Below are 16428 nucleotides of genomic sequence, written 5' to 3' on the forward strand. Positions count from 1 at the left end.
TCAGAGTAAGAAAAATTAATATAAAAATTGGTTGTACTCTGAGGCTGGCTTTACACAAAATCCTGAGATAAACATGAAAATAAAAAACATTCGTCTAATACTGAAACATTGTACAGTATTCATGAGCTAGAATGGAAACAAGGGGTCTGGTTGGTTTGGTGTTTCCAAGGTCCATTTTCATTAATATCAACTATGGACAGTAGAAAAGTGAATTGTTCTTGGGAATTGTGTCACAGATAAACTCATTTTGGGCACAAATTATGTATCTGCAATAAATCTGGTGACTTTTAGAATATGGTGGATTACCTTGCACAAACAAGTCAATTGTACACTACCTCTGATGCTTTCTGGAAATCTGAGACTAACTGAAACCTCACTGAAATTTCTAGACCTAAGGTAACTTTTTCAGAGCCACTGAGCAGCAACTCGTAACATGGACAATGGAAATAATTATGAAGCAGAAGATACAGGATGAAGTACTCTGGTTAGTCAAAGTCTTTCTTGTTTGCATATGTGAGCAATTGTGATACTTCGAAAAGATGCACAAAAACTGACGTACACAAGAATATAGCAAGTGAAACAACCAAAAACAAAGACAAAATCAGGAAAAAAGTCATGGGTGGAATAGGTACCTACATTATTCCTGAAGAAGATATTATTCATCCAGTTGGTGAAGGTTTTCTTTTGCATAAACATACGCTGCTCCTGCAGCCTTTTGATGTGATCTTTTTCAAATTCACTATTCATGGTGATCTAGGAAGTAAGAAATTCCAGTGAGAAGGTCAGTAGTGAAGAGATGTACTTGGCCAGCTACAAACAATGTTGTTCCCAATATATATTGGAAATCCAGCTCCTATAAGTACAAAATTCAATATCACACCCAGTATAATACTCTAATTTACTTTAGCTTGTACTTTGCACTTTATGTTCACTCAAAACTTTATTTTCACTTAAAAGTGTTCTCCCTTTTAAACTGCATCTCTATTGTCAGGACAAAAATGAGACATATTAATGCACCTTTACTTTCTTTCAGTTTCTCCCCAGGCACTTGATCCCATAAGAACAATGATCATTAATAACTTCAACAATAACTTCATGGAGTGTGCTGAAATCACTTGATTGAGAGCTGATTTTAGTTCTCCCAAATCACCCAAAGCACTGCTTGGAAGTGTGTTATGTTATGCTATCCAAGGATTGTTTGGTACGTTGTTGTTGGCTTTCAGATCATGGTATATCAAGCAGAAATTGAATGACCTTTTTAGACAAGAAATAACTTGGTTCTTTCCTCCTACAAGTTCAATTTTTGTATATCTTTGTGGGATGGTGACACAGTTCCATTATCACTCCAACAGTGCCCTAGGCCAGGAGTGAGTGACTGTTACTGCTTTTCCTGAGGGTAGTACTTGTCTACCTCATGCATACCATTGAAAAATCAAGTTTGTAATTCAACACAGCACCCAAGCGGAATACTCATGAACATCAGAAAGTAGGAGAGTCTCCCCTTAAGAATCTCTGATGAAATAAACCAGATTTCAATTCAACCAAACGATTCTTTTGGTGTTATTTTGCTTACAGTATGAATATCTAATGAGTTGCCCTGCTGTTTTGAAGGCAAGAATATCATCTGAAAAAAATGTCTAAAAATCCATTGCTACAGGCATATATAGTGACCAAATGTCATCTCCTTGAACTAATGCTGTAATTCTTAGTATTACCTGGATATCAGCCTATCTGCAAAACCAAGAAATCTGCTGTAATTGTGGAAGAAAGCTGTATCTGCTGCTGTCACCCCACTGCAAAGAGAAAAGGGAATGAAGAATTAAAAACTGTGAAAACCTGCAGAGGGTGATTCTTCCCAGATCATTTGTACATGATTTGCAGAGGCTCAGTTCTGAGCTACTCTGGGCTCAGTGCCCTTTTAACTCATAAAACATAAAACAATGAAAAAACATTATCTATCCTACCGTGTGTAGTCTGTAAAAAGGATATAAGAGCAGCATCACAACAAATGAGAAGCTGCTTGCCTGATATTTTTCTGTTCTCTCATAAAGGTGAAAAACTTCGCCATTTCATAAGACAGAAAAGTGTGGGAATTGCTGAAGCAGTTACTTGTTACCATGTATTTTTTCTTTTTTTTCTTTTCCTAGGTTTTTCTTAACACTCATTGATTTACAGGGACAGCACTGGAGATTAACAGTTCAGCAGCAACATAAGGAAAGATTGTGGTCACAGAGGAAAGCCTTATAAAAGGAAGAATTTTGCAAATTTTGAAATGGAACTATTAAAAAGACACCTGCAATACTTTCTGATTCTCTGAGCTAGTTCAGCGTAATCCACTTTCTCCATCTGAAGAGCAGATATTTGAAGAATTGCCTTTGCCTTCCAGAGAGGTGATGTTAACCCACTTCTGTATAATAAACCTGTATAACAAAGCCATTTCTGAATTTGCCATATGTTCTCTTTTCATAAAAAAGTTTTTAGCCAGGCATAGCAGTCACCCTACAAAATGACTGCTGTTGAACTACTGCCTTATAAAACAGCTCACCCATTTTATGAAATTCTGTTACAAATGCTCCCAGTATGGGCATTTACGTGAAAACAGTGCTATGACAGAATATCTGTACTCACTGGATGTAGAAGCAGTGCTAAAAGCTGGCTGTAATGATACATTACAGTAAACATAGATCAAATAACACAAAAAGTCTGGACTTACTGAGGTCAGGAGCAGCTCCTTTCTCGTGTTCTGCAGTTGGTCATTCTGGAGAATGACTTTCAGTTCTAGATTCACTTGTACTCCTAAGTTCAGCTCATGCAGAGCAACCTTTGAATTGAGGAACAGAGACCAAGTATTTATGATATGCCTATGAACATTTCACCTGATTTAAGGAAATAACCTGTGAGAACCTGTGAGCTGTCACAGGCCTTAAATTCTTTTTGAGATATGTACTAAGTCAAAACTGCTATGACAGAGTGAAAACAGCCATCCACCATGCTGACCCTTTGGTAAAGAGCAGCGAGTCCTTCACAGATTCACTGAGGGATCTGACTCATCACAGACTACTTCTCTACAGAGATTTTTTCCTTGGAAATCAAACCTATCAGTGGAATCTAAAAATGAAAGCACAGAAGAGAGTACAAAGATCAGCGTAATTCCCAAGTAGTTTAACTGAGATAAAACAAGTGAGAATGCAAAATTAGGAAGATGTAGAAATTTACCAGTCACCACTTTGAGGAAGTTCATACGCACAGTTGCTGAAAGGGCAAACTGGGATCAAGCTGTCAGTGCAAAGGCATACCTATAAAGTTTGCTATTGATGGACTTTACCACTAAGGATAACAGGGAAAATGATTCCGGTAACTTATACAGCAGTCCTTGTTGTCACTGACAAGATTGTGCAACCACAGAATACGTTGACCTGGCATCACTGCTAGGAACTGGAGGGTTGTTGTTGGGAATCAACACTGGAAAATGGACAGGCATATGAGATCAGAAGCTGTAAGTGAAAACGTTCCCCCTGGAGATAAGGTAAGAGGATATCAGCCTTTTGCCTTCTGACAAGTATAGTTTTGTTAGCATCCAAAACGAGGTGAGGAAATATGGAAGAAGAAATGAACAATCTATTGCCTGTTCAGAACAGATAAAACTCGATCAACAAAATCTTTATCTTCATACTTAACCTAGAGAAATGTCATATAGAGTTTCACATAAGTCAGATAAAAATTAAAATTGAATGCATACATTGCAGGTATTACTCACAATATTCCCTCCAAATTCTTGGGCTTGCCATTTAATAAAACATCATTCTTAATAATCATTAAATGCGAACAGAGCCACAGGATAAAGATAGAAATTCAGCAGCTGCTTTTATCTCTTCTGTAAGGTCAATGCCATATTATAATTCTGCTCCTCTCTTTTCTGTCTTGCTTTTAGTTGTACCTGTGTTCTACTAAAAGTAAAATCATAGGCTACTGACTTCAGCCTGGTAGAGTTTGGCTGGGTTGTCTATGCTAAGAAAGTGTCTGGTCTTCTCTCTTATCATAAAAAGAGTAGAGAATCCATAGATGAATGCCTGGATATAGGTATTTCTCCCTGTTGCAAGTTAATTATTATCTAATGAATAAATGTGTGTAACAGTGGCTTTGCTTTTTATGACAAGAGAAGACAATCGGAGATTTGATACTTCACTAACTCTTGAATACCTATCTCCATTTACTGTATACATACATACATGTCAAAGTGATGGACAGTTATACAGTGATAACTTTCCTCAGTTATTTACACCTTATCAAGGTAAGAGAGAAGTTACAACAATATTTTGTGCAGTTTCCTGGAGGGATAGCTGAGAAGGGAGAGGCCAAGGGCAACTCAGAACAGGCTGTATTTGGGGTGGCGATGTGGAAGCATACAACATTTTCTTAATTACACAAATGGCGTTGTTCCTTCAAAAAGAAAAAATAAATAAAAATCACCCCTGTAGGCTACTTAAGAGCCTCTCTTGCTGCCTTTGCAGAGGAGTGGGGCCTTAAGAATGACCTTAGAAAGAAGCAGCAGCCTCTACCTTGCCCTGCTTACAATCTGGAGAAGTTTTCCATATATACAGAAGCATTTTCTACCAAGGTGCAGTTTACTTCTTCCCTTCCTACTTCTGAAGGGCTGCTTGCCAGAAGGACTGACAGATGGACAGCAGACATGCTGGACTGCAAAAGCCTTTCTGGCCCTGTTCTCCAAGCAGCAGTGCTGGCTTCCCACCACCACTGCTCTCACCCACTGTGATGAAGGATTTTGCCAGGACCGGGGCCAGTGGGAAACACCTTAGCAAAGATGAGTGCAGATGCCATCATATGAGGTGTCCCTACACATGTGACTGTTCACTGCTGTGACTAAGACCCTAATACCAGGCTCTGAGCTGCAAAGTCAGCTCGGATTTAAAAGCCAAATTGTCATACTTGTGCCACAGAGGACTGAGCTTGTGCTATCGGCTGAAATGAAAGGTTTGGCACAGCTTGTTACCCTCCATACCATCAGGTATGTTTTGTGTATGTGTCCCTGAGGGTGTGTGTAAAAAAAACCACACACTTGAGATCCACTAAGGAGAAGGTTCCCCAAATCTCAAAGAAAATGAATGCAAACACGTGCAAGACAGCTCAGCCCTCTGCCCCCCACCATGTCTCAAGCAGTGTTGCTTCCACATGTAAAAATCTCCACACATCAAACATCTGGGCCTTGACTGTGAAGAGGAAGGTGGGCCAGTCTGGCAGATCAAAGCATGCCAATAAGTGCAAGCAGAAGCCAGCAGCCTGCCCTTCACCAAGGCAAACACATGGGATGGGTCCACAGTTGGTGGACAGTTTCTTATCCCTGCTACCACTATTGATTTATCTTTCTACACTAGTTTCATGTAATCCAGGCATGCCCTACATGAGGCCTGGCACAGCCTGTCCTGTCTCTGCCCCCTGCCCGGTGCCATCATGGCGGCAACTCTGCCCTACCGAGTGGCCCAACCTGACCCTGGGGCCTGCATCCAGCATTCAGCAACAACCACATGTCAGAGTCCTATTAACATTATTTTACCTGAAACCAGGATACAGGGAGGGTGCAGTGCAGTGCTAACTCATGGTATGGCCAATGACATTGTCTAAAAACAGTCCTGTGAACAGTGAAAAATATGCAGCTGTGCTTTCCATTTTGATAAAGGAATTTGAAAATAGGTTTCAATAGTTGAAAATATCATCAATTTTTTGGTGTATTTGTGACTCCCTTTTCAGTCAGCATAAATATAGTACCTGTGAATTTTCAAATAGAACATACAGAGTTTCAATCAGATAAAATACTCAAAGAAATTTGATCATGTCTCTTTACCAGACTTCTTTAAGCCATATCTGACCAGATAAAAATATCCTTTACTTCGTAATCACACATTATTCATTACTCACTTTTTGGCAGTACACATATTTACAAACAACTGTTTTCAAGGATGAAACAAAGAAAGAGAAAAATTTCATCAAAAATCTCTGACAAACACCTTGAGAATTCACTAGGAATTGCATCCCACTAGCTTTATGGTTTTGGTGCTTTTTACTGTTTTAATAATAAATACATATATATATATATATATTTTTTTTTTATCTACTTCGACTATATTGTATATTTTATATGTGGCCCCAGACAATTCCTCTTCACTCATTGTGACCCAGGCAAGCCAAAAGGTTGGACAGCCATGACATGTTTCTACTTTTTAAGGATCATCAGGAGTAGCTATTTGCAGCATAGGTGCAAAGAGAAGCACAGTCCCCACTCTTCTTATGTCTACCAGAGCCTCACCAGCTGCCTAGCATGGCTTTGGCATTTGGCCACCCAAGAGGCTTGGAGATAGCCCAGAAAAGCTTCAGCCCACAGCTGAAATCTGGCGATGATGAGGCAGTGTAGACATGGGTGGTATGCACTGTGTCCCAGAGTTATAGCTATTCTCAGACCTCTGTGACAAAGAAAGACCATTCTTTGAACACCAAGAACACCAGAGGAAATAAGTACTACAAGAAGCTACTTACTCATTTGGGATAGTAAGGCTGAGAAGCAGATAGGGAGATAGTTAAAAGCACCTTAGGAAAGGCATGGAGACTTCCAGCCATCAAGCTGTACAGCTTCCCTGTTTTTATAGGACTCCCAGCTGAACTTTGTCACTGAACAGCCAAATGTTGCTCCTGGCTTCTCTCCCCACAGACCTCCAGCTTGCCACTGCCCAGAGCACTCTTCACCATCCCCCTCTTACCTGCCTTCCTTTGATGCTGCCAGCCACCCTGGGATGACATCTGCCTGCAGGCAGTGACCTCGCCAATGAAGCTCTAGCTCCTCCAACAGCTGAGCTCTGCCTGCAAGGTTCTAAACCAGCATCCTAGGATGCAGGGTTATTATAAACTTCACCTCGTCACACTCTGGTCTAAACTAGAAGTGGCTTTTCTGTTTTGAATAGTTGGCTAGAGGCTACATGACATCAACAGGGAACAGAATTCAAGCAGAACAGTTGAATTACATCATGCAAAGGAAGTGGGAACCCCTCACTGCATTTGAAAAAGAGGACAGTTTAAAGCAAGATCAGATGGATTTATTTTTCCTGGCATGAGGAAATTCACTCATCTTTTTGAAACACTAAAATATAAGTTTGCTTGTATAGTCATGAAATAAAAATATTTTCTCCTCGCAGCTGTTTACATTATCTTGAAAATTTCCTTCTGTTTCTGAACCTCAAACAGTTAACGTAAGCGCTTCAAAGAGTTTGCAGGATGAGCACATGTGACAGACGACTTTAATTCTCTTCTCATTTCATAGAAATGTAGATAAAGGGCTTCAAGTGACAGAATAGCCTTTGTAGTTTGAACATTATACTGAAAATGGTCTTAGAAATATCTGTGTTGGTAATCTCAGATCTGAGTAGTGCATTTTTATCCTTGTGATTCAGGTTTTTCGATTGTTACTCATTGTTACTCTGGAAGACATCTGTCAGATGAAGGACAAAAATTCTTGGCAGCTCTATTTTAGGGGACTATTCATACATTGGAGCGATGAAGCATTTAACCTTGTTTATCAATGAAAAAAAACAGTGAGATTCCTGTGCAGATCAGTGCTCACCAACCTTAGTGCCAGAGTACTGCATCCTGCTCACAGGGATGACTCTCAGGTTTCGACCCCCCATTGCCCCAGAGAGCCTGTAACTATTGCAGCTCCCTCTCAGCCTCCACATACCTGTTCCTGAAGATCACTCAGTCAGGCTGAGTAAATGAATGTAACTGGCAAAGATACAGAATTATATAAAAAGCTCACATTCTTAATTGTGCAAATTTTACCAGACAAGAGATAAAACAGAGTAGTACAAAATAAAGAAAAATTGCATTTACTGTCCATACTGTAGGCTGAAATTGTGAAATCCAGAACTTACCAGTTATTATCAATACACTGCTGTTTGTTTTCCTTTTTTTTTTTCTCCCTTTTTTTTTTTTTTTTTTCAGGCTAGACACAAAATGAACCCATTTTGAACAAAAAAAAAAAAAAAAAAAGAGTAATCAGAACGAGGAAATCAATAAACCGTAAGAGCATCTTTAAACAGTTCCTCGGTTAAAATATTTAACTAAAATAATAATCCTAGAATCTCATAGTGCTGAATCTTTGAAATATATTATCTGGTGACAGAAAGGGTACCATCCAGTGGTTCTGTATCATAACAGTTTGTGTAGCTAGTTCATTTATTTCCAGCACTGCAAAATCAGTTGATTTTGCCACAGTGAAGCATTCAGAACTCCAGACTGAAGAGGCATATAGAATGCCAACCTAGCAACACCTTGGAAAGAATAAGACAAGCTCCATCTCAAAAAAAAGAATAGGCAGGATAACTAGTTAGACCTGGCATTACACAGTTTATAGTATTTTTGAGACCAGACCGAAAGTAACTGAGTGTCCACATTCTATCACCAGGTAGAAATCTGGGGTAATATGCAGTCTTGTGGGGAGATCGGGAGATGAGCCCATCTCAGAATATCATGATTTCCATGGGAAATGGCATCTTTCCCTCAGAAAGTTAAATAAAACTGACAAACACATGCATCTCTTCATGGATGTGTCTTTATCATTGCAGGTGTTTGGGCACTTGTTTCCAGATGCTTACTGCCATGAATCCTGAGCAAAGGGAGACAGCTTTTTCCAGAACAAATATGTTTGCCCACCTGTATAAGGGTAAAGCATCCAACTCTTTTTTTCCAAGGATTTACTGCATAAATCAAACAGCTTAGCTCACAGGTCAAGATTTCTGGAAGGTTACCTGGGCTCGCAGTTGTTACTTGTTGCAGCATAAGAGCATCCCTGCTCTAGCCTTGGATGAGAGAAACTCAGAATAGCATCTATTTGTTAAGGCCAAAGCCCTTAACAAATACACCAGAAGTAGGAACTTAAAAAAAATAAAAATAAAAATAAAAATTTGGAGAAATTAAATAGTATGGTAGGCAGAAAGAAATATTTGACACCTAAGGGGTGCCAAATAGAACTATCATCTTCTGCAAAACTTACCATTGAACTGATGATACCATAGAAGTTCACTTTTCTTATTGCCTAAATATAGAGTGGATTAGAGAAGAATATCTAAACCTGAAGTGTGCTACGTATTTTACAGTTTGAAATGTTTTGTATGTGGACTATGAAAAACACCATACTGACCCTCTTCCCCCCAAAAAAATAAACTGAAAGAAACCATCTCCAAACCCTATTAAAGATTATCTTCTCCAAACTCTTTCTGACTTTCAAAAAGGAACGGCTAAAACAAACCACTGCAATTGAACAAGACTGTAACCTCAAGGAATACATAACATACTGTTTGCACATAAAACATTCTTCCATGTGACATATGGCATGATCACCACAAGCATAACAGCACTGCTTACAATGCTAATATTGCCACCCACAAAACTCTAACTTTGCAGCAACTTAAATTTGATAGCAATAGGAGCAGTAGCTGAACCATAGTATCCTGCTGGCATAGATCTCATCTTCGGAGGTGCTTCAAATCAATTATATGTATTTAGGGGGAAGGAGAGAGTCAGGTGGAATTTATTTAAGCACAACATTAATGTTCTATTGAAATAATTAACCATTGATAAGCAGTAGGTAGCACAGCATGGAAGACGTCCTTGAATTTTTTTGGAAGAATGTATTAACAAATACTTTTGTTTCACTAGAATTCATTCTATTGTTATTTTCAAGGTGAGTGCCCCAGTTAAGCTGAAACACCTCCCCCATCTCAAGTTTCGAGTTTTCATTCTGCACAGGAAGTTACCTCTATGTTGATTAATTTTCCAACCTTGGACTTTAAGAAAATTCCACGTTTAGACACTGAGAAACTTCAAAATTATATTCTTCTATAAAAAGCTAATTAGTGATATGTGCTGGAGTGCTGTTTTCTTCTTCTTCCTTTTAAATATAAATTTAGATTCTGGAATCAAGCCTTGATGTAGACAGTATTTTCAGCAACAAGTTCAAGGACGCAGAAGAGGAATAACCACAACCTATTGTAGAAACATAAACTGAGGTGAGAAACAGCTTGCCAAATAGCTACTATGCCTAAGAGCCTTAAGTAGAAGATTACAAAAAAATCTGGCTACTGAAAGGTTACCTTTCAGAAAGAAAAATAGAAACAAAAATGTCAGGTAGTTCAATATTAGTTTATTAAATCAGCATTCTTTATCATCACTTCATAAAAATGATTACAAAGCATATTAAAATATATTACAATATCTGCAAGGAATTTATTGTATAATAAAAGTGCAATAACAATGAACTTGGTTTGCCTAACTAGACAAAGTGAAACGCTCTGCACAGGTCAAACTCCCTCAAAAAATAAATGAGTGCCTTTGAAGGGAAAATACAGTATTTAACAAAAGCATTAGAAAAGGTAAGCATGTGAAGTAGAAAAAGTTCATGTTCATTTTCTCCATGTTAAGTTATATTAAGTTATACATACCTAATATACTTCAAATTCTTTGCTTAAATTCCACCAAACTCAGTGCGTATTGCGAATGGAAGGAAGTGAGAAGAAAGAGGGTACATTTCAAGTACTGTAGATGAATGATGTTTCAAGTCAGGGACCAGATAGATACTGCTGCTTTTATACCAGGTTCCATACCACTCCTAACAACCGGGACCTCACCCCTATCTGAAGATCTTTGCAAACTCATCATTTTCTAACTTTCACAGTTTTACAAGTTTTTTGCTGTCCTGTAGTGTAGGTCGTGTAACCTTTGAAAGTTATCCTACATTTTCTCTTCCAATCTACAGCAAAAATCTAACTGATTTTTATGTTAACAGAATTATGGTTGGGAATTACAGCTGTAGCAGAATAGTTGGAGAAGAGCTAAAAAGCAGCAGTCTCTACTTGGGCTTACAGCAGCAAGCTACACCAATAAGCACTGATTTCACAGGATGAATTCTTGGCAGTTTTGAATGATCTCACAGAAAACGTAATCAAAATCCTAAGCATAAAATGACCCACAAATCCAGGACCTTGTTCTTTCTTGAGAAGAGATTAATCACAACATCAACCAAACAACAAAGGTGATCTAATATTGATGTTCCCAATAACTACCTAGAGCACAATTTCACGAGAAGGCAATCCTGCTCCCTTCCCCACTTCTCATACTCCACACACTGGCTCACTAACTCAGCAGAGCACAATCCAGATTACATCCCCTGAGCAACAGCACCTTACTAGATTGGTTTAGCTGTGCAAGAAATTGCAGTTTAAAGTCCAAGTGAAATGTACTTGAATTCCTACCAACTAAGTATGACTTCTGTTAAGACACGCCAGTGCATGGCGCCACATATCTGCATATATATTTATGTGCATAGCTCTGCATGCTTTTACTCCTTCAGATCAACAGAGCAAATCCACCTGTTTTACTATATATGCTCCATGCATTCTCCTTCCCCTTCAAGTCTTGCAGGAAAAGAGCTAACCATTTCAACTGTATCTAAGCAAAGTATTTTAACTTATCAAAATGACAAGCAAAGTATTTTAACTTATCAAAATGACACATTTCAATTTGTCTCCTCTAGTCCAAATTAGTACATTCTCATGGAGTCTGAATAAAAGGCTGCGTTGTCCATTTCACTACCAATAAAACCTAGAAAAAATAAATCACTGAGAAACTATTTTGCCCCTCTCCCTTCATTGTAGGAGGATATTTCTACTGGCATGGGATCACACCGCTCCAATGCATTTGGTGTATCACCCCAGAAGTGTAGTGGGAATTCAAACACAGGTCCACCTTGGAATCCTGTTCAGCAGAAGAGCAAGGTAAGACAGAGTTGGAAGATCAACAACTTTCTTCAGCTTTTCACACTCTACAGTGGTCACAATATGCAAGCTTTCTTTATTTTTCTTGGTAACTGTCCTTGCAATGCTGATCTAGTTGGTCATTATTGCACAAATTTGTCACAGACACTACACACATTACTACTGGTGCAGCCTGACTTTTAACATCCTTGCAATGTCTATATGATACCTTGTGTTCAATCAAAAATAAATTACAAAGAAAATGGTTTACTCTGCAGAAATACAGTAGGTTCACAGTTAAATTTCACAGCTCTGTGAAAGAGAATAGAGATGCACAAAGGCTATTTTGACTCCTAACATAGGTCTAACAGAAATAAAGATGGTGTAATTGAATGATAAGAGAAAAAAAACTAAGACAAATGAAAGAGAGCAAGTTCACAAGAATGATCAACTATGCCAGAATATCTTTGACCTGGACGCCTGACAAGGTGAAGGTGATTTTCCATCACTACTTAAAATGGCTTTATTTTTTTCACATGGTAGTGCAGTCACAAATTTCACGGTAGTTTCACATCAGAATAAAAAAAATGCAGGAAGATAGGAGGTCTGGAAAGATTCAAAGTATGAAACCTGACTGACAATTTACGAATGTATGATTTAAAGAAAAAGCTGAGGCTCTTCTTAAATCACCTACAAATCTGACTGAAGTCTTAACTTGGATACAACACTCAAACTAATTTCCTCCCCAAAACTGCTGCAAGGATGCTAAAACACTTTTTGGCTTGTTCCATCTCAGAAGGCACTATTGCTAACCCTTACTGAGACTCAAAAAGTGCTTGAAGTCACAGTACCTTTGATATGCAGGGCATTTCATACTACAGATGGTGGAGTAAAAGTCAGTTCTTGCTCCCAGTCATAGACCTAACCTGACTGCAAAATGTGACTTCAAAAAAGAATTGGCCCTCCCCAAAAGACTAAAGTTCACCGGGCCAAAAATTTAACTTCTTTTAAGGTACTGATAAAAATCAGTATGTTCAACATTTTGATTGCATTGTTAGAAAAATGGATGTTTAATAACCATCTATTCCTTTTGTGGATTGTTTCCAATAAAGGAATAATATTTGGAGAAGCCAATCTACAACTTCATTTCAATCAATGTAAAGATCCTGTTACTGGCTCCATCTCTCAAATCTGCCACCATATCAATACAGTCTCTCTTTGGTGGTTGTCAGCTATGTGTTGGCAAAAGATAAAGACAAAAACTTCCCTAAAAATAAAAAAAGTATATAAAATAATATATACAGACATCTGTATAATTATCTGTAAATAGGAATTAAATATCCATGAAAATCTGAGACAATTCAAGGTACTTTGAAGATGCTGACTTTGAACGATGCACCTTTTCTTTCTGAACTGAATCTGAGGCTTTATTTCAATGAAAACCAGTTTATGTTTTTTTCAAACTTATGAAAGCATTCTGCTCTCACTTTGAAACACTCAGGAATTTGTCTGTAGTGCAGCTAAACTAAAACCTCAAAAGAAACTCTGAAGGCAAAGAAGAAAGGAGATTCTGTTCTTTCAACAATAATACTGAGTATATAGTGCTGTACAAATCTGAAGAAGCAGATATTCAGATAAGACACAGTGATGACAGATAGAAATATATTTTGTACTTTATAGCTCTAAGTACTGAAGTTTTAAAACCAGTCTGCTCCTAAACAAGTCTGGTCATATTCTGAACATTTCTTAAAAGACTCCTGCCACAACTCCTCTTTTACTGTACTCCCAATTCAAATAAGATACAACGAAAGAGATGCTAACGTTCACTTAACATCTGAAGTATGTTTTTAGTGTAGAAAATGTTCTTTGTATGGGCAGGTGAATGTAACATTTAGAGCTTCCTTACACTAACTAAAATAAATAGTGGCGAAACTTGTGGTTGCTTAAGTGTTTACATTTGATGAAGGTCAGCTATTCAATAAATGGGATTTTTTTTCACCACTTTATGGTTGTGGAGGCAGCAAGATATGGAAGCAGCATCACCTTACCATCACATATTATGATAGATTTATACAAGGCACTTGTGGATAAGCATTTCTCAGTGACGATCAGCAAGGACTAATACACAAACATTTCCCTGCTTCTGATTTCAGTAATGTGAGTGAAATGTGTTGTGAGGGTTTAAATATCTAAGCCTAATTTAAAATGTTGGTAGTTTCAAAACATTTGTTGAAACATATCCAAAATCCTCATCCTTCCCCTAGTATTTTTCATTCTGCTGTCTGCAATGGTTTCCTGTGAGATGGTGGCACCAGGTGGGGAGGTAGTGTGCCAGGCAGTTCATATCCATCCAGTTTAATCTTGATGAGATGTTTTGCTAATGCAAACTCCTCCTCATCCAACATTCCATCACCATCACAGTCTGCAAGCTTCCAGATCTTACCCAAAACGCTGTTGGGCAGTTTGGAAGTCACCATCTCTTTCTTTGCATTGATCCCAGATATTTTGCCATTGATTGGTGATAGAGTATAGAAAATCTCATCATAAGCAGGTTTATCTTTGGCAACAACCCACTCATCTTCATCAGCTCCTTCCTTTGCACCTTCTCCATATCCGTGGCCAAAAGGTCCTGCCATGGTGCCATCAAACGCCCCACCATGTACCATCTCTGTGGGCATATTGCTCTCTTCCTGGGTGATCAGGCTCATCAGGGAGGCAATCTTGTTGGCCAGCATGTTATCCACAGCTTCAATTAGCTTTGGTTTCAAAGAATGAAATTTAGTGAAGTCACACATCTCCAATTGCTCCTGTCAATGACATAAAAAAGGTTTTGGTGACAGTAGTTAGAAAAGCTTTTGATACAATGAAAATGATAGGGAATGGATTTCAAATGAAAATAACCTGTAACTTTTTGAAGTAGTTTCCATAACTGAAACCAGAATTTGTCTTGAAAGAGAAGTAAAGCGAACACTGCATTTACAACTGATTTTCAAAATGGCAGTGCTTAAGAACAGAGCATTTGACGATGTTACCTAACAACTTTTCATTTGATGATTTTCTTCTCTACTTGCATATTTCCAATGGAGTACGCAGAAAGGCTAGCAGGACTAAAGTCCTACTTGCATACTCCCTTGTAAATACGTGTGTAGGGCCTCAATCCTGCTAGCCCAACTGCAAGTGCTTAAGGTTAAAAATAAATCCAGGAGTTTGCAGGACTGCTCTGATTTTATAGATTAAACTACTTTTTTGTGGGTAGGTTATGAAGCAACATCCTTTATCAATAAAGAAAAGTTAGGTTGAGTCGGGTTAAGAGCAGCAGTGTTTTTTAAAGAGCTGCCATAAGTCATGAAGTCATTTCGTCCCTGCTGAGTTTCCATCTTCTACATAAACTCCTATTAACCCCAGGGAGATTTTTAAATATTTCAACACGCCCTATTTCAACACAAGTCCAAGCAAGTCCTATGTCAGACCATAGAAAAATTAAAAAATATATTTTTTGTTTTTCTACATGCAAAAGACCATGCAGAAAAAGAGAGGTACAGTGGAAATCTGGTCTAGTATAAAATGGGGAGGTTGGTGGCCCTGCCTGTGGCAGGGGGGGTTGGAGATTCATGATTCTTGAGGTCCCTTCCAATCTGGGCCATTCTGTGATTCTGTGAAACATATCTATACACAAACACACACACAAAAAACCCTACAACACTAAAAAAAAAAACTAACCAAAGCAGAATGGCATTAAACTGCTTAAACAGACGATGTTAAAGCTACTCCTCTACACATCTGAACTGTAATAAACATAGAAACCTGAAGCACAGAGAAGTTACTTCACCTGTGCACAAAGAAGTTGGGATTTCTCAAAGGAAAAATTTCCAACCAACAATGATCAGATTTAAATCAGATGAATTTTATGCATAATCAGGCGAATATTTATGCACAGTCACCTGACTTGTAGCAACTGAGCAGTTTAGGTTTATTATGTGCAGTACATCTTAGAAAGCAAAGGTCAAATCTGCTATCTATTTTCTCACAGTTTTTTCCTCAGTACAGAAGTCGTCTTTCATGTATACATTTGCTGCCATCTGCTGCTGAAGTTTAATGATATACACTACTAATATGATAAAGTTGTGTGCAAATTGTTTCAATACCCCAACTGAGAAGTAGTACTTCGTATTTCCTATCATGAACAAAAGTGGCAAAGGGAAGAAAAGAAAAGCTCAACTTGTCCCTTGCAAAACTCCCTCTAAAACCTAACATCATGAAATCCTTTCTCAGCAATCATGCCTGTGAAAATCTTGTGCAAATTCTACAATTTACTGTCTCACGCAAACAATCGGTTACTAAGTTAAATCTTTTAATTCATAGAAGAAACTTGTGCATCCCTATATTAAAATAGTCAGCCATCACTCTATACGTTTAGTAGTTTAAATATCCCACATAAATTGGGAGTTATATATAAATGCCCATCTGAAAAACATTCTCCATCACAGCTGTGACTAGCTCCTCATCTCAAGTTCGTCAGCTTGGAAGATTAGTTATCTTCTAATTCAAACATCATATAAGATGCCAACGATCTGAGATGAAAGGATTGTGAACTAAAGTTTGGATAATAAATGGG

At 38.1% G+C, this 16428-nt stretch overlaps 2 protein-coding genes and 1 long non-coding RNA gene across 3 annotated transcripts in view; 1 reads left to right on the forward strand and 2 right to left on the reverse strand.

The window, feature by feature from the left end:
- Nucleotides 1-2761, reverse strand: part of SPTBN5 (spectrin beta, non-erythrocytic 5) — a 91147-nt gene extending 88386 nt beyond the window's left edge. Inside the window, exons 1-3 of the mRNA XM_085224816.1 lie at nucleotides 2714-2761; nucleotides 1716-1793; nucleotides 637-753 (exon numbers count right to left, since the gene is read on the reverse strand). Coding sequence (XP_085080942.1) covers nucleotides 637-747 — 111 coding nt within the window. The 5' untranslated portion in view covers nucleotides 748-753; nucleotides 1716-1793; nucleotides 2714-2761. The remainder of the gene's footprint in view (nucleotides 1-636; nucleotides 754-1715; nucleotides 1794-2713) is intronic.
- A 632-nt stretch (nucleotides 2762-3393) lies between these two features.
- LOC146544288 (uncharacterized) lies at nucleotides 3394-10533 on the forward strand. Its single transcript, XR_014883510.1, has 3 exons — nucleotides 3394-3526; nucleotides 8628-8725; nucleotides 9972-10533. It is a non-coding gene; the product is annotated as an uncharacterized LOC146544288 (long non-coding RNA).
- The window catches only part of EHD4 (EH domain containing 4), a 29594-nt gene continuing 23350 nt past the window's right edge, over nucleotides 10185-16428 (reverse strand). The window contains exon 6 of the mRNA XM_085224827.1: nucleotides 10185-14620. Coding sequence (XP_085080953.1) covers nucleotides 14084-14620 — 537 coding nt within the window. The 3' untranslated portion in view covers nucleotides 10185-14083. The remainder of the gene's footprint in view (nucleotides 14621-16428) is intronic.

This window comes from Meleagris gallopavo, chromosome 5, assembly GCF_905368555.1.
Source record: "Meleagris gallopavo chromosome 5, MGAL_WU_HG_1.1, whole genome shotgun sequence".
Classification (NCBI taxonomy): domain Eukaryota; kingdom Metazoa; phylum Chordata; class Aves; order Galliformes; family Phasianidae; genus Meleagris; species Meleagris gallopavo.